The sequence below is a fragment of the Pezoporus flaviventris genome, unplaced genomic scaffold, assembly GCF_033815535.1.
Source record: "Pezoporus flaviventris isolate CSIRO_AGI_PZ_B2104156 unplaced genomic scaffold, CSIRO_AGI_Pfla_v1 ptg000070l, whole genome shotgun sequence".
In the NCBI taxonomy this organism is placed as follows: domain Eukaryota; kingdom Metazoa; phylum Chordata; class Aves; order Psittaciformes; family Psittacidae; genus Pezoporus; species Pezoporus flaviventris.
The window spans coordinates 2217549-2241672 of record NW_026892618.1 but is presented as its reverse complement, the minus strand read 5'-3'; the positions used below and the strand labels follow the sequence as shown (position 1 = coordinate 2241672).

Sequence of the window (24124 nt, the reverse complement as noted above, 5' to 3'; positions counted from 1 at the left end):
TTACAGTCATTGAGGTGAACGTCAATTAAAATGAAACTGTAATAAAATAAAATATTGACTTCATTTAACATAATATACCTCCCAAGTCGGGAGTGGGCTTTCCAGCAGCAGCAGTGCAAGATGTTACATTGCAGGTTTCATTCTTTGTAAAATTCACAGAAAGTAGTAAGTTCTGCCTCAAAGTGACCACTCTGATTCTTAGTTCTTATGCCCTCTTTCAAATCTGCAAAAAAGCCCACCTTATTCAGTACCTTGCACATGACTGAAAAATATATAGAGACCGAAAATGTGTGTTACTGTACAAAACCATACTAGACTTTTTTTAAGTAAAATAGCTGCTCCTCCTGTGTTCTTTCTGCACCCTCACTTGGTCAAAAGATAAGAATACAGATAACTATACTGCAATTACTTCTGTACTGTTTTCTAAAGCAATAAAATACCACTTTAAAATTCTTGAAAGCCTCAGGTTAGGTAGATTTTTGAGCAGGTGGCTTGTTTTCCTGTCTAGTTTTGTCAGTGCTGCAGTTTTGAATGGATGGGTGTGGAAATGCTGAATGTGGACATATTACAGAGTGATAGGATTTCGTTGCTTATAAGTATGTTTTAAAAGCAGTAGACATTCATTGTTAAGCCGGAACTGTGTGGAGCTTTATTAATTAGTGACATTGAGGCAGGCAAAATAAGTAATTTGGGTAGGCTGATATGATTCTTGAAGAAAATGAAAATCATGAGTGAGAACAGTAGATTATACTTGTTACTTAGAATTGAGACATCTCGTGTTTCAGAAAGATTGGGGAGAATGTTGGCATCTAAGCCTACCTGATGTGGCTGCATTACTATGGTTAGAATGCTGAAGATGTTTTATTTCAGGCATTCAGTAAAAGGTAGGTAAGATGTGACAGATGTGTAAGAAATAGCAATGTGTTTAGAAGAGAGAAAGCAAAATTCATCATCCTGTTAAAATATATTAATTAAGAGTCTGAGGCACATGGATACAGATTTAATTGTATTTTAATAGAATGCTAGAGTGATATTTTTATTTCTTCTTCCATACTTATCAGAAACCATTTTGCATTTTGGAAAGTGCTGCTTCTAGAAATGCTTAAAACGACAATACGCTGTAGTTTAGTTTGCAGCATATGGAAGATCATAAGAATGGGTATTTTTCCTGCAAAATGATTTTGATCTATTAAATTCAGCTGCTCAGGGTATGTGGTGGGGAGAAATCTAATATATTGAACTCCTGAAGTATGAAAGGCTTTCCAGTGGCAGAAAGTGAGACTTTAAGAGTTCGTTCAGGCTGTTTTAACATCAGAAACCGATCATTGGATTGTTTTTCTCCTTTTTTTTTTTTCATCTTTTTTACTAGTGGCAGTTTGCTAAACTTGGTGCATTTCATGTGGTAAAAGCGTCTTGGAAAGCATTTTTTTTTTAACATGACTTGGAAATAACAGGAAATGTTGAATCTCATTCAGTAGGCAGTAGGTATACAGGTGCTATTGTTCATGTGAGTAATCATACTGAATTCAGGAGAGGTTTTTTAATGAACACTGCAATACAAATTAAATGACTGAAATGAATTAGCAAGAATCATTACATTGCTGAAAAAAAAAGGTGTGTAGAACAAAATAAAAGTTTCTTAGACTCCAAGTGAATTTTCTGTAGCATGGTAAAGGAACATAGTTGCTATTAATTGAATTCTGCAATAGGTATGTGAGTGAATGAAAATGTAAACTGAACTATGCCTATTGTAGCCCATAGATACCATCAAAGTCAGACCAATATGTTAAATTCTAGCTATTATGAGCTCCTTAGAAGTTTTATTTTCTGAGAAATTTATTTTCTATTTCCCATAAGATTTTTTTTTTAAGCCACAGCAGTTTAGAATATCCTTTTTTCTTTTGTCATTAATGAACATTCCAGAAAATGTTTTTTCTCAAATAAAATCGCTTCCCAACATTGGTCAGGGTTGAGGAGTCTGGAACAGTTCAATCCTAGAATAGGCACAGTAGGGGAAAAACAGTAAGTTGAACACTTCAGCATGCTGCTTAATTTACGTGTTTACCTGTTAGGGATATGAATCAATTTTTTTAACACATTTCACAGTGACCTCTTGCAGAATGAACTTAATCAGTTACTGAAGCCAAAGACGCTTTGCATCCACCTTGCAGTTGCCGTCCTCCGCTGTGTCTGTACAAGTGTGCAGGACATTACACTGCCTTTGTGTGCATGTGTGCTGAATATATTCCAGAAGTTATATTGATTTCACATAACATTTTTGGGCAAGTGCTGTTTCTTGTAATGTCTGAATACATTGTGTGGCTTTATATTTCTGTATGTGAATGAGGAGTTCATTTACTTGTTTTGTTGCAGTGTTTCTAGTTTTAGTTAAATTTGAGAGCAGTTGAAAAATGTATTGCTTTAGTTTAATTAGCTTGGTAGAAAAAAGTCCTTTCTTAGGCAGTAATTATTAGTCATATATTACTAAAAGAAAGTAGTTCACATTCAGTTACTTAGCAGAAATAATTGAATCTTCTGATCCAGTAAACGAGCTCACTTTGGATTCAGCTGGTTTTTAATTTAAGACCTATAGAAGAGAAGACCTGTAATCTCACTACAGGGAATTGGCTTCACTTTCCTGCAGTTCATAAACCACAAGAGTGAAATTGCAATCCCCCACAGCAGTTTTCTCTTTAGTTTTCACATTTGCTTGAAAGTTTAATTTTATGCGACAGAGCTGATTTTAAAGTTTAAAGTGGGTTTTCTGTTGTTGTTGTTTTGGTGCTTTTTTCCAACTATTTTTTCTTGAACAAAAGGACTACCAGCTCTATCTGTAGTCTGGGCTGTTGTCTCAGACAGAAGCAATTTCAGGATGTTTCAAAGATGTAAACACAGTTGGGTACTGAGTTGAGCCCTTTGGCAATATTCCAAGAGAAACACAAATAGCTAACTAGTCTGGAGCGGATCTATATGGAGCTGATTCTCAGCTGGAGTAAGTTGGCAGAGCTCCACTGGCTTTTGAGCCATTTACACCTGGTGAGAATCAGCATCTCTACTCCACAGTAGCTTGTATGTATGCATTTTTCCTAGGTTTTTACACGGTAGATGTGTTACTACATCAAGTACTAGATGGTGACTTTACATCGTGCTCTACATGAAGAACTGTAAATGGAGCCACCATCGGAGTAACTAATTGTAACACAGTTGTCTGAGTTCTTTCTCTTCTCCCTGACCAGATTTTAAGCTGAAAAGTAATTTACCACTTATGTGAAGCTGTTCAACATTAGAACACTTTCTTTGGAGTTGATGTTCATAGATTAATTTTATTTAATAAATTAGCATAATTTAAAATGAATTAATATGAGGATTTTCTTCTCCAGTAAGAAGGTAAATTGGAACCAGTATTACAACACAGGGCTGCACCTGTATGTGTCAGATATTTCTAATGATGTAATTTATATCAGATAAGCATATGACTTTTTAGGATTATCTCATAATTCCTAGCAAGCTGAAAGGGCATCCAGGTGTTAAAGCTGTACCTTTTTCATATAGAAAGTTACATTGCAGCAATTGGTTTTCACCACTGTACTGTGGGGTGAATTTAGGACTGCAGGAAAATAGGAATTTGGAATTTAGGATTACTTGGATGTTGTTCAGCTCAGGTAGAAACACGGCATATGAAGTATCAGTACTTCTTTTTTTATACAAGAAGTAAGTTCATCTGTTGCTAAATTAAAAATGTTAAAAATAATATACTTGTTGAGTATATGCACATGTGCTATATTAGTTTATTAGTTTTGGAAGCATTTTCATATGTGTTTAACTCAAAATGGCATTGAATTTTCAACAGAAAAGAAGGTAAAAAAAAGAAGAAAGAAAGAAAAACTGAGAAGAGCTGGCAGACAGTCCATATGGCCTAATTACTCCTGGTATTTTGAGAAAAGAATTTAAACCTGGAGAGTTACTAAACTGTGAAGTGGCTACTCTGAGGACCTTTCTTCTCAGTTCTTAGTGCACCTATTACACATTCTACCTATTTGAGTCATGTTTCATCTAGGAGAGTCCCTCCAGTAGCTGAATCGTAAAAAAAACCCTCTAGTGTCTCAATTTGGAGGGATAGTAAATCTTCTCAGTTCTCGAGCTCCTGCAAGGTCTTGGGGGACTGCAGTAAACAGTAGCTGGATGTGTGGAAGAACATTGTTTCTCTTTTAGCTGTCTGGTCATCTGATAGTGAAAAACTGTAGGGATGCCATACATAGATGGGCCTAAAATTATTTTTCCTAACAGATTGGTTAGGAAATTGTGATAAGTTATATTTAAAATGAGATGGTGACTGTAGTGTGTACAGAGGGCATGTTAACTCCTCCTGTCTCTTAACCCTTCTTCTTTCTGTGGCTGTCAGCTATCAGTATCCGAAGTACAAACTGGATAACCTGGCTGTACGTATATTTTCACATATTAAGAATCAGAGAGGCTGAGGGAACACGCTGTGAGGCATCAGGAACTCAAGGACTTTCCCCTGCATTAAACATGTAAGAGTGTACTGAAAGTCTGTACAGTTCTACATCTGTATCATCATCAGTGAATCTCTTGGTTAATTATTTTTTGGGTTTATTTTATTATTTTTAAAATCTATATCAGATGGGATATTATCATTTGCCTCCCAGCAGAATGACATAAACTATTTGCATTTGTTGTTGGCATATTGTAAATTCAGTCCTTCATTAATTTTTCTCCTTACCTGTTATCTTCTGTTTTCTTGTTATGAAGATAAAGTAGATTTCTTTTTATTTTTCATTGTTTTATAACAGATTAGTGTTTAGAAATGATGAGTTGCTATTAGTCACAGATTGTTCCTTCTTCTTTCCAGTCAGAGAAAATCCTTTACTAAACAAAAGATGAATGATTTCATGTGTAATTCAAATTGCAAGAGAAATAATTACTAACAAAGGGCCATATTTGGATTTTTATCCTTTTCTTTTGTGAAAACTGTAATTTAATTAGATTCAGAGTTTCAAGAAGGACAACCTTGGATGCAAAGCTAGTAAGGAAAAAAAAAAAAAGAATACAGCAAACTTCCTCATCGAAGAAATGTTGTCTAGTACAGCCAGCAGACTGATAGAAGATCTGACTTCAGTTTGCTGCTCACTACAGTTTCCTCAACTAACACTGCAAGCCTTCTCCATCTTAGCACCTACATTTTCCTTCCTTCTGCATTCTCCTTTACACCTGCTGAGTTGTACTTTGTGGCCTTGTGTTCCAGGAGATAATCTTCTATGATATTAACCATCATTTGCATTTATTACAGTATAAGGCCTTAGATTTTATTAAGAAAACCCTGGTTCCAATATTATGAATGAGTGAATCTAAGTTTCTGTGCGATTTTAATTCTCTCTGTACACTGCTTTCATACCTCTTCTCTAAAATCAAACCATCCGTTGTCTCTGTCACATGGAGGTTAACCAAAATATAAGTCTCCTCATCCTCCTCAAAACTTTTGAAACCTGTCTTCCTTTAAATTTCAGTTACGCTGTTGAAATGCTTAGATGCCAAGATTTTGAATGGTATTTCAAAGGCTATAAGCGAACAGTGCCCTGCCAGTCCTTCTTAGCATTTATGGTCTCGCGGCTAGTTTCAGCCCTGCCTCCTTTGGACCATCCTCTTGAATGTGAGGAAGAAAAGACAGAAAGATTAGTGTTATTTCACTACTTTAGATGTTGAAACAGGCAATACCCCCACCCGCAAAAGTGAACTTCTCTGCATACTTACTTGTTAGAGAAAATTGAGTAAAAAGCAGTAGAAATATTTAGTAAACTGGTTAGTTGCTTACTGAGGAAAGGCTGAAATAGCAATTATGGAGATTGGGTAAATTCAGCGAACACTGTGATTTGGGATGTAAAAATATGAATACCTGAAGGATGTTAATGCCAGGCAGGTGAAGGAAGGTAGATAGTGTATTTAGTACTGTATACCCGTATTTGCAGGACTGTAGCTAGTTACAATAGTAAGATTAAATCAGGACCAGGAAAAGTTAGACCTAAATAGTGAGATTATAGATCCAGTAGTGAGGTTTCTTGGGCTGGGAATCAGGATGTATCAGAGTTTTGCCTGTGATTGCCACTGCTGAATCTAACTGCTTTCTGGTGCTGCATGGCTCTCGGCCAGTCACTTTTACCAGTATGATTCTCAGCATGTATAGACTAATCTTCTAAATGCTGACTATGTGCAGCTCTGCAGTTGTCAGGAAGGGAAGCAGGAATGGGAAAACTGATCTGGTCTATTCTTTTCCCACTGAGCTTCTTTATAGTCACTGGCCAATATCTGTTTATTTTCTGATAGGAGGAAAATGACAGCTGTTGTGGAGGAAAGACTGGTGCAAGTCATGTGTTTGTGAACCTTTGAAATTTATTTTGTAAGCAAAGGAATTCTAGGGAGATAACTTGCCTTTCAGCTGCAAAAAAGGTTTCTGTAGGAAGCTTTATAGAAATGAGGAGGTACAATATCTGTGCATCATGTTTTAGTTCTGTATTTCTTGCTATTAACGTGTTTGCAAGATGCTGCCCACCGATCCCTTTGATACGCTAATGGCCATTCACTTATGCTCCATAGGTGGTGTGCTGTGCAAGGGAATTTTCCCTTCAAGTCAAAGAGAGTAATTGTGTGACTGCTGGTGGCAAGATTTGTCTTACTCGTCTGGGCATCCTAGATGTAGCTGCTGCAGTAAATCTTGTGGTCTTGAAGTTCCTGTGCCAGCTGACAACCCACAAGCACTACAGGCAGTGCTGTGGTGGGGATATTTCTTCAAGAGGCTGCCCACTGGCTGCCTGCTGTGTTCATTTGTAGCTGATGACCAAGTACTGTGGAGGGTCCCCTTTAGGTGTACAGAGAGAAAGGGATCCATTCTTTAAGTTAAAACATTTACACTGAATCAAAGTAATGGAGAATCAGATTTCAATCTTCATTGCTTGTAATGGAAAAATCCATTCACACTGATAGTTTTCCTCAGACAAGTGTCCCTTTTTGTGTCCCCTTTTTATACATCTGCTGAGCAGATTGAAATGGATACCAGGGGTTTGAAAATTGAAAACCTTCAATTTTCACATAAACTCCAGGTCAAATCTGTGTAGTACCTCACTGCCCTTTACAGTAAATCACATGTAAAGCTAAGTTATGCCTCATTTTAAATGACAGAAGAGTCCTTGGACTACATGGTAGCCCTTTCCAGTAACAGCTGAATAGAAGAAGAAAAACTAATAAATAATTAAGGCAGTAATGTGTTTGCCCAAATAATTAAGGCAGTAATGTGTTTGACCACTGTTTTTTTAGCATGACTTTTTTCTGTTATTATTGTAACAGAAATGTTCCTTTCAAAGACAGCTAAAGCTCTAATGATAGCTAAGAAGGTCATTCCTAGGAGGTTAAACTGGTTTAATTAGAATTTATGAGAAGGTTACTCTAAGAGTGCAGAAAGATGTTAAGGGGTTAACCTATAAGAGATTACATTGTAGTCAGTGTTCTGTTAAAGTTTGAATTAATTTTTCCCATGGGTTTTTCACATTCTAATTTTCAACTAAATGAGACATCTGTTTCAGAAAAGGAAAATTTGCTATGGTTGTCATAGCAACTATCATTCTGTAAGAAAATTATTCCAATGGTTACTTTAGAACAGAAAGATAGAAATTCAGTACATAAAGCAACATCCGATTGCTAGCACAAACTCTGATAATTCAGCCCTTTTTGTATGGTGGATTATTTGACCTGCAGAACTTGTTCATATGTTTTTAACACAAGGTTAATTGTGCTGTAAACTAATTCACTTTTACCCCTAGCCTCTTACATGTAGACAACCATTATTCTTACCATAATAATAATAACTGTTGGAATTTCAGTAGTATATGGAGACACTCAAACTGTTCAGTGTAAGAAGATAAGACCTAAATCAAAGTACATTTCTATATATGAGCATTTCACTTCAGAGATGAAATGCATTCATATTGTATGTCTTTAATTGCCAAATACATTTTTCTTGGGGTTTTTAGGGAACAGTGAATTTTTCTCTTATTGAACATACATGACAACAGTATTGTCTTTGTAAAATGTAAAATATTACAGTATGTAATACGTAAATGTAAAACGTTCAGTATGTCTGAAAAATAATTTACAAAAAAAAATAACACTTTTCCTGAGCAAGCATTAAGTGGGGATCCAGAAATTGCGTGCTTCATATGAAGAATTTAACTTGCTTTCAGGTTCTTTTGTAAATGCAAATTTTAGACAAAGTTTTCTTTGTGCGATACCCAGGTCACACGCTTGTTAATTGGGTATTTGAGAAGACTTTTTTTTTCCGTACTCAGAAACTTTGATAGTCGTTTTGCAGTAAGTTTGCAGAGAAGGGGGCTTTGGGGATTTATAAAATCCCTGTGTGCATACAAAGATAGTTTTGCTTTGGGGTGGGAGCACTGATACATATGATTTGTCTTTCTTCTCTCAGAGGTAAAGCATACCAACATCCTCCCCTGAATCTTTTCTTGGACTTCAGATTTTCTTTTTTTTTTTTTTTTTTTTTTTTTTTCCAGAAATATTCCAGACATTTTTTTCGATCTTGGGATTGTCACAAACGACAGCATAATGGCAAATCACACAAGTTGTAACATCTCCCCTTCACAAAAGAACAGCTCCAGCATGCATAACTTACCAGCCCTGCGCTCAGGCGGCTACGCTGCAGTCACCACAAAGGGAAGGAGGGAGGGACGAGGGAAAGTGCTTCTTGTCTTAATAAGCAGATCATGCCTATTCATAAGGGGAAACGGGCTTTTTAAAAAGTGGCTGTGTACAGGCTAGCCCTAGTAGAGGCAGGCAGAGATTCTCGCAGCTGCATATGCCGTTTTCAGTCATTTAGATTTCAGCAGGACTAAACTGACTTTTGGCAAGACTTGGGGCAGTCATGATTATTTCTCTTTATAAATACTTCTTTGCATCCTTAAAATAATTATTCCATAGGCTTTTGACCTTTTTTTCTTGGACAAGTACCAGTCTTTCCCCTTGGTTTCTTTCTTGGGCCATGGAGTGGCCATGGCCCATTCTGCTGTGTCTGGCACGCTTGTGGGGTACAGGACAGTGCCTCACCTCACTTCCCATTGAGGACCTGGGGATGGTCCCATCTGTGCCCAGCAGCACTGGTGCCAGCAGCAGGTGGGAGCAGGGGCCTGTATTCACTGAATCTGTCAGGGGCTTTAAAAGCATGATTTACTATCCTGACACTTCGTTTGCATCCTATTTGCCCTTGCAAATATTTTCTTTGGCTCAGATTTTGCTCGTGGAAAACTTGCTCTGGGCCTGTAGACAATTTGCCAAACAGTTGAATGTTTTCATCTTCGTGGTGCTTAGCATGTAAGTTGTGTAACGCAATCCCAAGGCAGGAACGGATGGAGAGTTTAGAAGAAGTCTAACCTCTGTATATTTTTATAAAGCCTCCCACTTCTGTAATATTTGGGTGCCTCACAGACTTCAGTTTTATTTATTTTCATGGCATTCCTGTCAGATAAAAATACTCCCATTCGTCAATGGGGAGCTGAACGTAAAGACAGGCTGATCAAAGTCCACAGACTGGAGTTTGGTTCTGTGTAACAGCGTTGTGACATCATGGTAACATCATTGGTTACCTACTGCAGGTTAAGCCGGTAACTACAATCAAGAATCATTTAGGTTGAAAAATACCTTTAAGATCATCAAGTCCAGCTGTTAACCCAGCGCTGCCAAGTCCCTCACTTAAACCATGTCCCTGAGTGCCATATCTACACATCTGTTAAATATCGCCAGGGATGGTGACTCTACCACTTCCCTGGGCAGCCTGTTCCAATGCCTGATCACCTTTTCAGTCAAGACATTTTTCCTAATATCTGGTTTAAGCCTCTCCTGGTACAGCTTGAGGCCTTTACCTCTTGTCCTATCACTTGTTACTTGGGAGAAGAGACCAACAGCCACCTAACTATAACCTCCTTTCAGGTACTTGTAGAGAGTGATAAGTTCCCTTCTGAGCCTCCTAGCTGGACTGTGAGTTACCACCCAGAAGGTGAGAAGCCATGTACCTGTGAGCCAGGTGCTGTTATTCCTATGAGGAAAGGCTGCTAGGAGTTGAACAGGTAACCAGAAAACTGTGATTTCATATCCTTGATATAGGGATATGTATTTCTTAGCCAGATGCCTTGGTCTGAGCAACCTGACTCAGAGCAAGGTTTCTGCTTCATTGCTACTGCTATTAGCATCTTTTCTTCACACACCTTCACCTCCCTTATCACAGCTTTGGGAGCCTGGGATATATTTCTGGTCCCAGTGGCAGATGTAGAAAGTTTCACCTTTTATTCTTTTTCCCTGGGACACCTGTTTATCCAGACCCTGGTTATCCATGGTATGTGATGAAGAGCTACAAGATGAGCTCTTAGCTTTGGACACAGAAAGCCTTTCAGTTAACTGCCTAGAATTGTTTAGGCTGTTTGTCTGTGGAAGAAAGGCAGCCTATTTGTTCTCCAAATACGTATTTGGCCAGAAGATGTCAGTCAAAAAATTATTAAAAAATTCCAACCTAAAGCTAATCCTTCAATTTTATGACCTAGAATCAGAGCATAGTCAGCAAGACATAATTTACCACTGTGATATAATTGCTGAAATACAGTTTTTTAATCAGTGGGATAGCAAGACATGGATAAATTGTGTTCCGACTGGCAGTGTTACAGTCCCACTGTTCCATGATGAGCTGGTCCATAAATATGTTTTAAAAATGTAAATGCCCATCTGATAAGAAATCCTGAATATGGAAAGTCTTACTTAAAAGCAAGTCAACACAAGGACAGAAGAAAATTATGTGTAAGGAAAGAAGCAGTATTCTTGTTCTGATGGGATGCCTACGATTAGGGGAACAAAGCAGCATAGATGATGTCTCTGACTTTGAAGTGGGATCTGTCATTGTGCCAGGGCCTGTCCTTGCCCAGCTGGTCATAGACTAAGGGCCAAACAAGACAGGAGCCAATGTGAAACATAGATCCACACCTTGGTATCTGAGATGGGTGTTCTTTTAGATGTTGTGGGAGTGCAGCATGCTAATCCACACATGGAGATCTTGTTATCCAGCTCTTGTAAGAGTTACTTTTCAACTAGTTAGAGGAATACTGTGAATTTTTTACTGTATGCTGCTTACTGAAAGTGGTAAGGACTGCACTGATTTTCCACACAAGCTAAATAACACTGGTTGTATGGAAAGAGAGTTGTACTGTGCACACAAAGAAGAAGACAATGAATGCTATTTGTGTCTCCAAATTCCATGCTAGTAGAGAGTCAATCTCCGTATTTTAATTAGATAACCAGTATATGGAAGTAGCACTGAAGACATTTTCCTCCTCTCTTGGCAGGCAACCTTGGTTTTATGGCTGGGGCTTTAATCTTCCACGAGGCCAAGCACTATTAGAGAAATGGAACCTTATTCCAGATGGAATAGATATTCTTATAACACATGGACCACCTCTCGGTAAGAAAATACTAGTGCTCTTAGCTGTGTATTTCAGATTATCTGAAATTATGTTATTATGAGTAACTGATGCCTCTCCTTAGACGAAGAGTGCAATCCTGACTTAACAAGAGTCAAAAGTAACATCCATACTGATTTCAGCAGCACCAGGACTCCAGTGGGGGTTTATGTTTAATGATTAACTTTGCTCAGTGGTAGGGAATTAAATAATGGCTTAAAAATAAAGCCTTAACATATAAAGCCTTAATGAGCCTTATAAACAAGAGAGGTCTGATTTTCCTATGCATCTGTCTGCTCTGTCACTGCTGAAATTAGTACGTTTAAAGCATGGAGCTGCTTAAAGAGAAATGCAGGATCGGGTTCTTCTATTTTTAGCACTGCCTTTGTCCCTCACTTTCAGTAGCATTCCCCCACCAAGAAGTACCCAGAGTCTTGTGTTTTTCCTCATCATGCTGACTTGGTGCATCTCCTGCCTCACAAACCCAAATGCTGCCATTGTTTACCTGTTCTTCGAACAGTGTGGGTGAATTGCCTATCTGTAATAGTCTGGCAAGACCAACACACCAACAAGAAATAGTTCTGCATTTGTGTTTTACAAATATTAATATAGGTGATATAAAAGTCAGGAGAGATTTCTTGTATTCCTAGAAAAAAGTGAATGTGTGGTACAGAAATAATCTCAGAAATTTGTCCAGATTTAGTAAAGCTTTTAACATGGTTTTCAATGTATCTAAGATACAGCAGTATACATTTAATGCATCTGTGAATTTAGCTCTCACTAATTTAATCAGTGGACACAAAGGTGAAGCATGTACTTAAGTGGTCTGCTGAGTCTTACTGTGGAGGAGTGCTTTGTGTGAAATGAAGGCAGCTGGTTTCTTTAAACGTTTAGATTCCCCAATTTCCGGAAGCTAAAACCCTCTTGTCTTCCACCCTTTCTTCTCCTCTTTCAGAGCTTGGAGGAGAAAGTATCTGAAGGGTTTGTGTTTTGTTGTTTTCTTTAGAAAGACATGTTTGCATTCCACTGCTCACTAATCCTGGGGGAGCGGGCTTCTTTGTGAGCGCGGTTTCTCATAGCGAAGGCATGTGTTTTGATACTTCACCTAAGTGGAGTCTCATGTCACACCATTGACTGATTTTAATATGGACCTCTATTGTAAAAGTGGATGGCAGAAATTAATTATTTAGACCTTGAGATATCAGCTCCAAACGGTTATTACTGGGGATAATCCCTGTTAGGATCCAAGGCATGACACTTGGTCTCTGATATACTTTTATTTATAAGTCATATTTAAAACTTTTTCAGAAGCTTTTTCAGCATTTTTAAGCAATTTTTAAAACCAGCTGATCAGCTGTAAAGTAATCCAACCTTCAGCTGATCCAAGCAATATCCCTGTATCTAGCACATGAAATCCAGTGTTGGAAAGTGGAGAGAGGGGTTCACACCACCCAGCTTTAGCTGCCTTGCTGATTTAGCCACCAGCCCTCTCCAAGCAGCCTCTGGGATCAGCAGAGGCAGGAGAACCTCTAGAGAGCACTGTAGAGCTGGCACTCAGCAGACATGCTTTAATAATAAATTTAATAATGAATTTAGTAATTGTAGTAATTCTGATGAAGAGCCGCCCATCTCCACTGACTGTAATGGGGAAACATTAATTTCCCCATCTCCATGTCTCAGTATTTATTCTCTTTTTAATTCTTGAACTTCAACTGTCCTCCAAGGGTTTCGTTTTTTAAAAGTTCCCATTTCTTTGTCTTTCTTTTTGATGCATTAATAGATGGCTCAGGCACAGAACCCTCTGCCTGAGGGCATCAGCTGTTGGTCTCCCTGACACCCATTGCAACAAATATATGATGCTTCAAAAGAAATCAGCACTCTGCCTAACTTACAGAACCTCCTTACGGTGTAGCTCAGTCCACAGTCATTTTGGGAGACAGGATCCTCCTTGACCCTCCCAGCCAGTTATTTTAACCAGAAGACTGATTACTGTTGTTCTGATCTTGGACAGCATCACCAGAGCTGTTCCTAATGATCATAAATAGCAATCAGTGCTCTTCCAAATTCCTCTTCTCTTTTTTTTTGCCAGCATGGCTGCCTAAATTCTGTCCATCATCTATTTTTTGTGCTGCTTTCTCATTCACTCACTTCAAAAGAGCATGCATCCTTCTAAACTAATTAATACCACATTGTTAGATAGATTTTAAATTGCCTGCATGATTTAGATGCAGAAGCACCATTAAGAGTTAATGGACATAGTGTTTCTAAGTCAGTTAGGCATGTAACAAAATTCTGAGTAATTTTTCTTTTCTGAGCAGTGCTTTGGGATGAAACCGGGGGAGGGATACACAGGAGGTTCACACAGGATGAGAAAACAAAGGTTAAAACAGCTATTATTGACCATTTTATATGACCTGTGTGTTGTTAACTATGATAAGGCATATATTTCATAGCTTATGAAATACTGTATTCATGATTATGGGATCAGTGCTAATGCTCATTTCTATATCAGCATATTTTTGTTACATTTATGTATGGTAAAACTTTTCAAGTCTTTTCCCTGATTCCTAAAGAACTGCTTTTATGATTCTTTTATTCATCTTTACAAAGTTTACTTTTGTTTGTTTTTAATTTAATTTCACCTTTAAGTCTTCATTTGTAGCTGTCTGCTTGATTGTCAGTGACAAAGATTTATACTTCCCTGACAGCTGCAGAAACCTGTTTCAAGTAACCAAACATTAAAAAAACCCTAAGATGAACTCTAATTGTTAGCTAGGTGTAATCAATTATTCTTAGTTTGTGTAGTCAGGTGTACATAATAAGCTGCAAACATATGGGAAAGCTTCAGAAGGGTGATAATGCATGTAAACAAAAACATGTTCAACATAAATAATGCTTAATTTAATGGAGAAGTTAATTTTATGAATTTTTGTTTGTGAAGTTTTTGAAGTGGAAATACTTTTGGCTTTATGTTCACCACAGACATTTTGACAATTAACTATTTCAAATCACTGCAGTAACAAAACCTGTGGTTATAACACTCTTGCTCTGCAAAAAAGCATGACTGGATTCCAGGGGAGTTTCTGGCCTCACTTTGGCATCCTAAATACTTATTATTTCCTACAGTGAATTTTGACCTGCATTGGATACCAAAGGTGACTGACAAAATCAGTTAACCAGAACCGAGCATTGCTCTGCTCTGCCTGTAATTTAGCAGGGCTTTTTCTTTGTACATCTTTGTGTCTGAATTAATTAGTAGTCTATGGCCGTCATGAGAACTTCCTTCCTTTTTGACATTTAGGATGCCTCATTCCCAACTTATTTCTGAAAATTGGACTTTGCTCTCTGAGTAACTATGATAAAAGGGCAACTTTTTCAATTTTCATAAAACCCCACACTGCACTGAGCCCAGTTTTCAAGCGCTGGCATCTAGAGATGGTCATCTCAATGTGTGAACCAACCCTGAAGCTCTAGCAAATCTGTGAGTTTTTCCAAGAGCTTGAATGCCACAGTCCTGGTCTTTTAAGCCAGCTGGTTAGCTGCTATTTAGCCATGCTTGAGTGGACATCAAAAGTAAACATATGAAAACTAGGTCCATGCTCTATACCTCTCTGGCTGACTACTGTTTTCTCAGAGGCACAATGTATTCCTTCTATTGCAGCAATTTAAGAGATACAAAGCTATGACAGGCACACAGGGAAAGAACAACTAAAGAGAAACAGTGATTATATCTTTTAGGTTTCCAAATTTGAGCCTGATGAAAATGTCAGAACAATAGAAAGATAACAAGAATGGTTACTGCAAACCCTCTAATAAAACAACATCCTTCTTATACTACTGCTTCGAAGGAAACATGAGACTTCAGTTGGCAGTAAGCATCCCCGTGCAGTATGTTTCTAGACATAAAAGCAAGTTGGTGTACATTTTTGTCTGTATACATAAAAAAATGAATTTTTATACAAATGTGGTGCAACTAACTATAGCTCTTAAAAACATCTACTGCAGATGGGCTGAGTTTCTTTTCCTATCTGAGGTTCGTAGATTTAGGCGAGTTGGCCTTGGTGTGTCATGAGGTCCTTAAACCCATCTACTTGATAAGGTTGGGTTTAGGTATGCTCTGGGTTCCCCATGTGAATTCCACTACTGTAAGACTGAATGTAATAACAGTACAGTTTTATTACTAACAACACAGATTCCATTACATCAGTTAAATTGTTCAATTTCAGAAACTACATCTCAGGGCTAGATTTAAATAGCCAAATGTTGATTTGAATTCTTAAGAGACTGACTTTGGACATACTGCTCTTTGAGCCTCACTCTGTTAAAGGAAGAAAACTTCATAAAGCATTGAGTTTTCACATTAAAAATGCTTTAATTGCAGTGATTTATTTTCCCTGGAAGACACCTGGCAAAGAGTTATCGTAGTCCTTTTTCTTCAGATGAGCTTTTATGATTTTCCTCAAGTATTTTTCCTTCCTTCTTGCACTTACCAAGGCAAACACTGTTATTTCCATGTCCATTCTTCAGTGGCTGCGTATGAAAAGCCACAAACCATTAAATCTCAGAAATGTTGTATAGCAGTACAGCTTTGCAGATACCTTGTCTTCTTTTAAAGCTTTATGTTTTTTTTCCAAGGTTTTCTAGACTGGGTTCCTAAGAAAATGCAACGGGTAGGATGCGTTGAGCTGCTGAACACAGTCCAGAGACGAATACAGCCAAGGCTTCATGTTTTTGGACATATCCATGAAGGTCAGAACACATTTCTCGTTCTCAATCTCTCTCTCTCTCTCTCTCTCTCTCTCTCTATATATATATATATATATGTGGAAACCACAAACACAGAAGTTGTCTGGTTTAACAGCATTTTCAAACTTGAATGTCTGAACTGAAGCACTTCTGGAATTCAGATACTTATTTAGCTGCATATATAGAGAGGAAATTGGCTGATAACTCTAATTTCAGTATTTGTACTATGGCTTCTTTTCTACATCTGTAAACACAGGGTGATGCCTCCTGCACAGAGAGGATTACTGTGAATTTTAAAATAAGAACATGAATCCAGTGGTTAGAGAAAGTGACTAAATATTAGGATTGATGGACTGTATTTTCCTCTGCTGAGTCTCTATGACCTAAGACAGATAATTCATGTAAGATCTCTGTGTCTCAGTTTTCTGTGTGAATGTGTAAAAATACTTTGAGGGGTGCTTCTAAGGCTAAATCCTCAAGATTGCACAGTAAAGGTTGTCTCTCCTCATCACCATGTGTATGAAATCAAAATCAAGAGGGATGTCACCACTGACTTGGGCAGAAGTTTAAGATATTTATTCGTGTATTTATTTGCTTTGGCAAGGAAAACATTTTGTACCCAGACAAAACAAAATGGTTCCCTTGACTATTTCATTTTTAACTGGAAACAAATTAGTTCCCTTCACATAAGTCAGTAACTGGTGACAAATATGCTCCAATGAAGTCAGTAACCAGGGGAGTTTGTTTCTAGACAAAGGGGAAGTAGATGCTGTCTGCTGTAGAGATGTCTGTCTTGTTCACATACTATGGCAGCAAGACTTCAAGCAGTGCCCCCATCCAAAGAAATCACTGGGCTGTGCAGAAGTGTACCCATTGGCATGTAAGCATGTTATTATCAGCTGCTTAGTCCTTGGCAACATTAATTTACTGGCAGAAAAAGGTGCTCCATAACTGCCAGTTTTCTGCTTCTGGGACTGCTCCAGCCTTTGATGTAGGATTTCTGTAGGTCTCACCAGTGTAGAAATGAACAAATGGGAACACTGGAATAGCTGGAATGCAGATATTTCTGGTTTTGTGAAGAATCATTACCCTTCCCAAGAAATCCCACTCCAACTTGCTGCTAGGGGCTTTCACAATGCTAAGTTAGAAGTGACATTGCTGAGAGGTGTGCTGGTGTGAAATTGATGGAGAAGACATTCAAATCATTATTTTACAGCTCAGGGATTAAGTCAGTTCTCCTCATGTGTCTTGTCTGTGGTGACCTGTTAATTCCTAGCTAGTGTCCAATGTGCTGTTAAATCACAGAGTGAACACACAATATGTAGACAGTATTTTCCCTAACCCTCCACTGTTAGAGCAGTCTTTGAGATTCTGTACAAGAGAGTTGGTGAATACAGTTAAAACTCATTGTCTTTTCAGAAATAGTAAGCCAAGTGGGTTGCAGGGGATATAAGCAAACAGTTAGCAAGCCATGAAGCTTCAGGCAGATAAACAAAATCACATCTGCTAAGACCAAACCCAACTTTGGCTCCCAAGGGAAGAGAATGGCACCTCCACAGAGTAGTAAATCCTGTGAATTAATACGGTTGGCACAGTAGATATCAGAACACAGAAACAAGGTACTCGTCTTGTTAACTATCATAATTTAGAGAAAACAAATGGGGAACTGCATAGCCTGTTTTGCAGTGGGATGCTAAATCTCTGCAGAGGAGAATTCCCATTGCAGACAGCCTGTGCAAACGAAGCTGTTCTTTGTAGGGGGAATGCATGATTTGAACAGATGAGTTCTTCCCCTGACTGAGCATAGCTACATCTGCAGCAGTCATTTACTGAATATCCAGGAGGAAAAGATGCTTAGAAGAGATGTTTCTTCTTTATTCCCCCTCTGCACTGCTGTCTCTGCCAAAAAATACCTCTACACATGGGCTTGCTGCTGGTTGACCCACAGAAGTGACTAGCAGTATGGCAGGGACTCCAGCTAAAATCCTGCTTTGCCTATTGCAGCCAGTACTTGGCCAGGGTAATGGACAAGGAAACTGCTGGCAGTAGGGTGTGAGTGAGAACTGTAGCATTAGTAATCTTTCAGCAAAAAGAACATATTAGTAAGCTGATTCTGTTCTCTCTAAAGACGTAGCCGAGGAGACAGAAAGTCCCAGCAGCAATGCTGACTGTCCTCTGTGCAGTTTGTGTTTTACACAGAACAATTGTTCTGTGGCAACAGCAAATGATTTAAAGAAATGTCTGTGACAGGAACCTGACAGAGTTTTCTTCCCTCCCTTGTCCCTAATTATAGTGTGGCTTTTCCATGGGGAGTCCAGGAGGCCTTGCATTATTCAGGGTGTTTTACGGAACAAAAAAAGAGAGGAATTTGGCTACTGTTTCTTTGTTTGTAAATTATGCATCTATCAATGCTTCCATAAGACACAAAGTTGTACTCAGAAAAACTGTAGAATCGTAAGCACTTAGGATTTGAATAGCTGTTCCTCAGTGTATGTAGCAACGAATTTGTTTCATTATTAACTTCAATAATAGTGGGATTGAATCTTAGTACAAATGCTTTCTAGCATGCGATTTCCCCAAAATCATATATTTCTGATTTTGAATGCATTCCTTCATGATGATTATAATGTTTTAATGCAAGTTTCCAACATTAGGCTTTTAGTTTTGGTGAATCAAGCTTCTGTTTTTTCCTAGTCATTCATTAAAAGATTTTTGGCAATAGAGAGTGTGTCTACTTTTTCATAACACGAGGGCGGTTAAAGGGCTGCTGCTTCACTCTCTGAAACAGCATTTCACTGTATTTCTTACAGACATTAGAGCTGGAAGTCTGATTTTTTTTGCAGATTTAGCTCTGGAATTGTTTGGCTCGGGTGTCTAGTCAGACATGAGATGTAGTTAAAGCTCTTTTACCACTGATGAGACTTACAGAAAACTGTTTTCTCCTATGGAAATGCTACGGTGTCTTAGGCTTAAATTCACCTTGTCATAGCCATGCTTTTTCTTTGACTGGTCAGGCATTTTAGTGTCTTTCCAGCAAATTTGGTGGAACTTGGTCAACAAATTCAAGCACATAGTGACAAGAAATTTCTGCTAGGCGAATCATGCTCAGGCACACATGCATACGTACTCCCCTTAGTCAAGCAATGCTTTATCCTTATTGGTTGCTTAAAAGATACACAACACAGGACAGGAAAAAAGGTGGAAAGATGAAAATTGTCCAGAGTTTGTTGCACTGATGACTGCAAACCTAAATGATCAGAACTATGGGTTTTTTTCAAAGCTGCAATTGCCTAAGCTCTATCTATCTTCTTACCCTTTCCAAAACTGAGAAGGTTTTAAGAAAAAAGCTTTGCAGAGAAAATTACCTGTCTTTCCAGGAAGGTTTGGTGAGCTGGCTACCAGAGAATATAGCCACTAGCTAGTGAGGGTCCATTTTGATTTTCTCACACAATTTAAAAGATGGCAGAAAGTTCTGCTGTAGGAAAAAGATGGTTTTAATTCAGGAGACCTTTATGTTTTGCATGAAGAGAATTTTTAAATTCCTTCTGAGTGATAAATGTGGCACTTACTGCTGTGTGATAAAGGGGAATAATTAAAAAAGGAAGAAGAGAATAATGAATAATGAGAGTAACCAGAGTTTGTCTTTCTTCACAGGCTATGGTGTCATGGCTGATGGAACTACTACCTATGTGAACGCCTCTGTGTGCACTGTGAATTACCAGCCACTTAATCCACCTATAGTTATTGACTTACCTACTCCAAGGAACACATGATTATAATGAGGATTTAAAGTTCTACCCAACACATTAGCAACTTTATATTGCTGGCTGAGAATCCGAATAGGGATTCATTCAACAAAAAAAAAGCAAAAATCTTCCTTTTTCCCCGCTAGTTCTTAACAGATAAATTTTGAGTGACGAAAGTGGATGAGGAACAAAGACATTTTGGTGCCAGAAACAGATTAAAGACTCTTAACATTTCACCATTAAAATATTTGTGAACACAGAAAAGTGAATGCATTCCACATATATAATATACATATACATATATATATATCTCAAGTAGGGACTTTTGTATATACCGTACATTATATTGGACTTATTAAAAGAACAATGTCTTTGAAAGTAATGTTTCTCTAAGAAAGTTTGCAGTTTAAACTTAAGTGTTTAGACTAGGAATTCCTCATTTCAGATGTTTCCCAGTGAGCTCTCGGTAAAAGAAGAATGATGGTAAAGATGTTTTCCCTTAATTAACAAGGCAAATATAAAAGATGGTGCACGACTGACCAGTTACAGGAGGAAAGCTGTTCAAGTCCTCCAGGTCTAAGTCTTTGCATCTATTCGAAACCAATGCAATAGAGGCCCTAATTCACTGTACTGAAATGAAGTTTTACTACATCTGGCGTTACAGATGGTAAGGGAAATAGTGCATATTGCCAGCATGCTGTAAACAGCTCAACATTCAAGAAGGGAGACTGTGTTAAGTGCAGTATAAACTCAGGAATTTGTAACCTGGCCTCATCTGTGAAAAAAAAGGATGACATTTCCCTTAAAAAAAAAAAACACCAAAAAAAAACCCCAAAAACACAACAAAAGACAGAAAAGAAAAATATGTAACTGTGTTTTCTTATGGTCAGGCGATACGTGATTGTATGTTCATTAGTGGTATTTTAAATAAAATCCACTGGGACTATTTAAAACCTGTTAATGGGACATGCAGCCAATAATGAGGTTACTGATTTGAATTTGGCCCCAGTCAGAAAGTGATTAAATGTCATCATTTTGTCCTTGGAGAATGTTACAGATGTCAAGGGGAAGGGGTCATCCCAAGGTGGAGATTGGGCATTCACTTTTGGGTACCTATGTAGTAGTGTAAGTACACACCAGTGGGTACAGAGACTCGTAAAATCTGTCATTGGTGTTCACTCAGTCATGGACACTGCTAAAAAAGGCCCAAGACAAAATTGTCAACTGAGTTGAAACCCATCTGTTGTTTTGCATGTGATGCCAGGTAAAGCAGGGCATGTGTCAGAAGCTCACTGGGGTGGCCAAGTGCCATGGTACTGCCCATGCGTCTTTCCTGCAGGTTAACAGAGGTGTTGAAGCTGCTGGGATTAAAACCTTTCTAGGCAGAAGGTTTGAGAATTGATTACAGACCTGCCAGAAAAAAATGTGTTTCAGATGCGCCCTACAAGAAATGGGTTTTTGTCTTGAACCAACAATGGTCAGCTCATCAATAACTGTGCGCAAAGAGGAGCTGTTTTAATTTAACTGTTGCATCCTGAATTTGGGGCTGATGGCATCTAGACATTAATCTTGTGCACATATATTGGGCAGACCATCATGCTACCGATACGGGCTTGTTTGCAGGTCTGTGCATAGTCCACATCTGCACACACGCATTGGATAATTGTGTATGTTACTTTTTGCTTGATCTATGGGTGTAAATGAGCTTCACGTAGCAGCTGCATGTACTTCATATGCATACACAATTTAAAATGCCTGTGTCACAAAACCAGGCTATGTCAGACTCAACTCTAAGCAAGGTGGGCAGAAACACTGTGTTTTGCTGGCTTCCCATGGACAGTAGCTGTTCCAGCTGCTGCTGGGAGCTGTGGCATTCGAGCCCTGTAACTGACTCATGCTGTGGACCCACCAGAAGCCAACAGAAAACATGAGAAGTTGCAGGTCTGTCGTTCTTTGTAAGCTTTTGGGTGATTTGGGGTCTAAACTAACATGCTGCTTTTTCCTGAACAAACCCCAAACCAACCAGTGATGCCCACAACTGGTTGTTGAGTGAATAGTTCACAAGTGCATGAGTAGCCTGCCATGAATTCAGATGAGTCCTTTTGTCAAAACTATTGGTATAGAAACTGCAGGATCAGCTCCTAAATCAGCAAGCACTGAAATTCATAGTTGAATATGAACTCCGGCCATCACTGGGAAGATGAGCAATAGCGCGTAATTAGAATAAAAGTGTCTTAGCTAGTCACAATTCAAGCGATTTGCCACAAATGTGGCAGGGAATTGGCTGTATGTTAAAAGTCTGAAATGTTTACATTCGCTCACAGCACTTAAGAGATTAAAAAGTGTTAAAGTTGGGGAAGAGGTCCTTTTATTAGGCTCAACAAAATTTGTATGTTGACCGTAAACTATTCTCTTAAAAATAATTTTTCCCAAGGCATCTTCAAAATACTGTGTATTTTTATGCGGAAAGGATACGAAAGCAGCTGTTCCTTCAGAATATCATTTAAAGTACTTGAGGTATGAAAGCTTAAAGATTATTTAATCATTTTGGCATAACTTGATTGTTGTTGTACTTTTTGGTCAAGCATGTTGGACAAATAAAATCTTAAAAAAACCCGAAACAAACAAGAAAGCCTCTTTATGTCCACGTCATGCATTCTGTGGGAAAGGCTGCCTGTCTGCTCCAGGAGTAGGAGCCAGGCTGCAGGACATGAAAGTTGTTATCAGGAGGGTTTGAGGGGCATCTGGCAGAGGGGCTGGGGGTGATAGGCAGAAGGTGCCCTGCTCCACCTGCCAGCTTCTTCTGGCCACCACATCTGCAGAAAGCAGCAGATTGGAAGTCAGGGTTGCAGATAGGGGAAAGCCACAGCTGTGACCTGTAACCGATGCATTTTGGTGGGGGAATACACCAGATGTGTCTGTGAGGCTGGGCAAAGCTAATGTGAGAAAGTGCTGCAACGGGGCTGTGAAGCAGTAAGGAACTGGGGTGCCATGCTTCAGGAATGGGCAGCAGTCAGGGGAAGGATGGTTTGTGCTCTGAGTGTAAGGACATGAAACAGGGAGATCAAAGTGAGGTGACATTTTTAACTTTGTGGGCACAGTCAAGGCCTGGGCTTCTTGCCTTAAATCTGGTGTACCTCGGACCAGGGAGGCTGTGGAAAGGAAGGTTTCCACAAACACGGTTTTCAGTTGTCAGCTCTATTTAAATTCAGGGATGCTTTCTCAAATCATTCTCCCACACCACCTCCCCATTGCTGACCTTCACTGATATTTATCCAGGCAGCATTGCTCCCAAAAGTGTGCTGGTGTGTGTTGCTAGTAAGTGTATAGAATCATAGAATGGTTTGGTTTGGAAAGGATTTTAAGATTATCTAATTCCAGCCCACCTGCCATGGGCAGGGATACCTCTCACCTTCCACATTTCCAACACTCTGCAGTTTGGAAACTTAATTTCCGTTCGTTTTGACCATGAATAGGGGAGATAGCCCTGCATGTCAATGAAAAAAAAACGTTATTTTCACCTCCCTTAGTCACATGTGGCTGAGGATGTGAAATGTTCCTTGGCTACAAGCAATGAGCAAGCTGGGACTCAGTTGCCTTTTCCCAGGCAGCCCCACCCCACTACAACTGTACCCCAGCCTGTGGAACTGGGTTTAGGCTTCCACATGATGCTATGTGGTGGCCCCTACAGCCAGTCTCCAAAACTACAGCAGTCTTCAAGGAAGTTGCTGCAGGGAGCAAGGCAGGTGGGAGCAGCTCGCCTGCTTGGCCCTGACGGGTGCTCCATAGACCAGGTAGCTGTGGGCAGGGAAGGGGAAAAGCTCTGTTCTCTGGGTGATCATGGGGACAGAGTGGGGGCAAAGTGCTCTGGCCTTGCTGCAGGAGGGAGTCCGTGGGGATAAGAAGTGGTTTGTCTTCTCCAGTCACTGACAGCTGCTAATAGAATCCTAGAATGGTTTGGGCTGGAAGGGACCTTAAAGACCATCCAATTCTACCTCCCCTGCTATGGGCCGGGACACCTCACACTAGATCAGGTTGTTCAAAGCCCTGCCCAACCTGGCCTTGAACACTGCCAGGGATGGGGCAGCCACAACTTCCCTGGGCAACCTGTGC

At 39.1% G+C, this 24124-nt stretch overlaps 1 protein-coding gene across 5 annotated transcripts in view; it reads left to right on the top strand.

The window, feature by feature from the left end:
* The window catches only part of MPPED1 (metallophosphoesterase domain containing 1), a 60712-nt gene extending 40323 nt beyond the window's left edge, over positions 1–20389 (top strand). For all 5 annotated transcript variants that reach the window (XM_061472068.1, XM_061472070.1, XM_061472069.1 and 2 more), the window contains exons 5-7: positions 11406–11521; positions 16155–16268; positions 19920–20389. In XM_061472068.1, the coding sequence (XP_061328052.1) occupies positions 11406–11521; positions 16155–16268; positions 19920–20038 (349 nt within the window). In that variant the 3' untranslated portion in view covers positions 20039–20389. The remainder of the gene's footprint in view (positions 1–11405; positions 11522–16154; positions 16269–19919) is intronic.
* The last annotated feature ends 3735 nt before the right edge of the window (positions 20390–24124 follow it).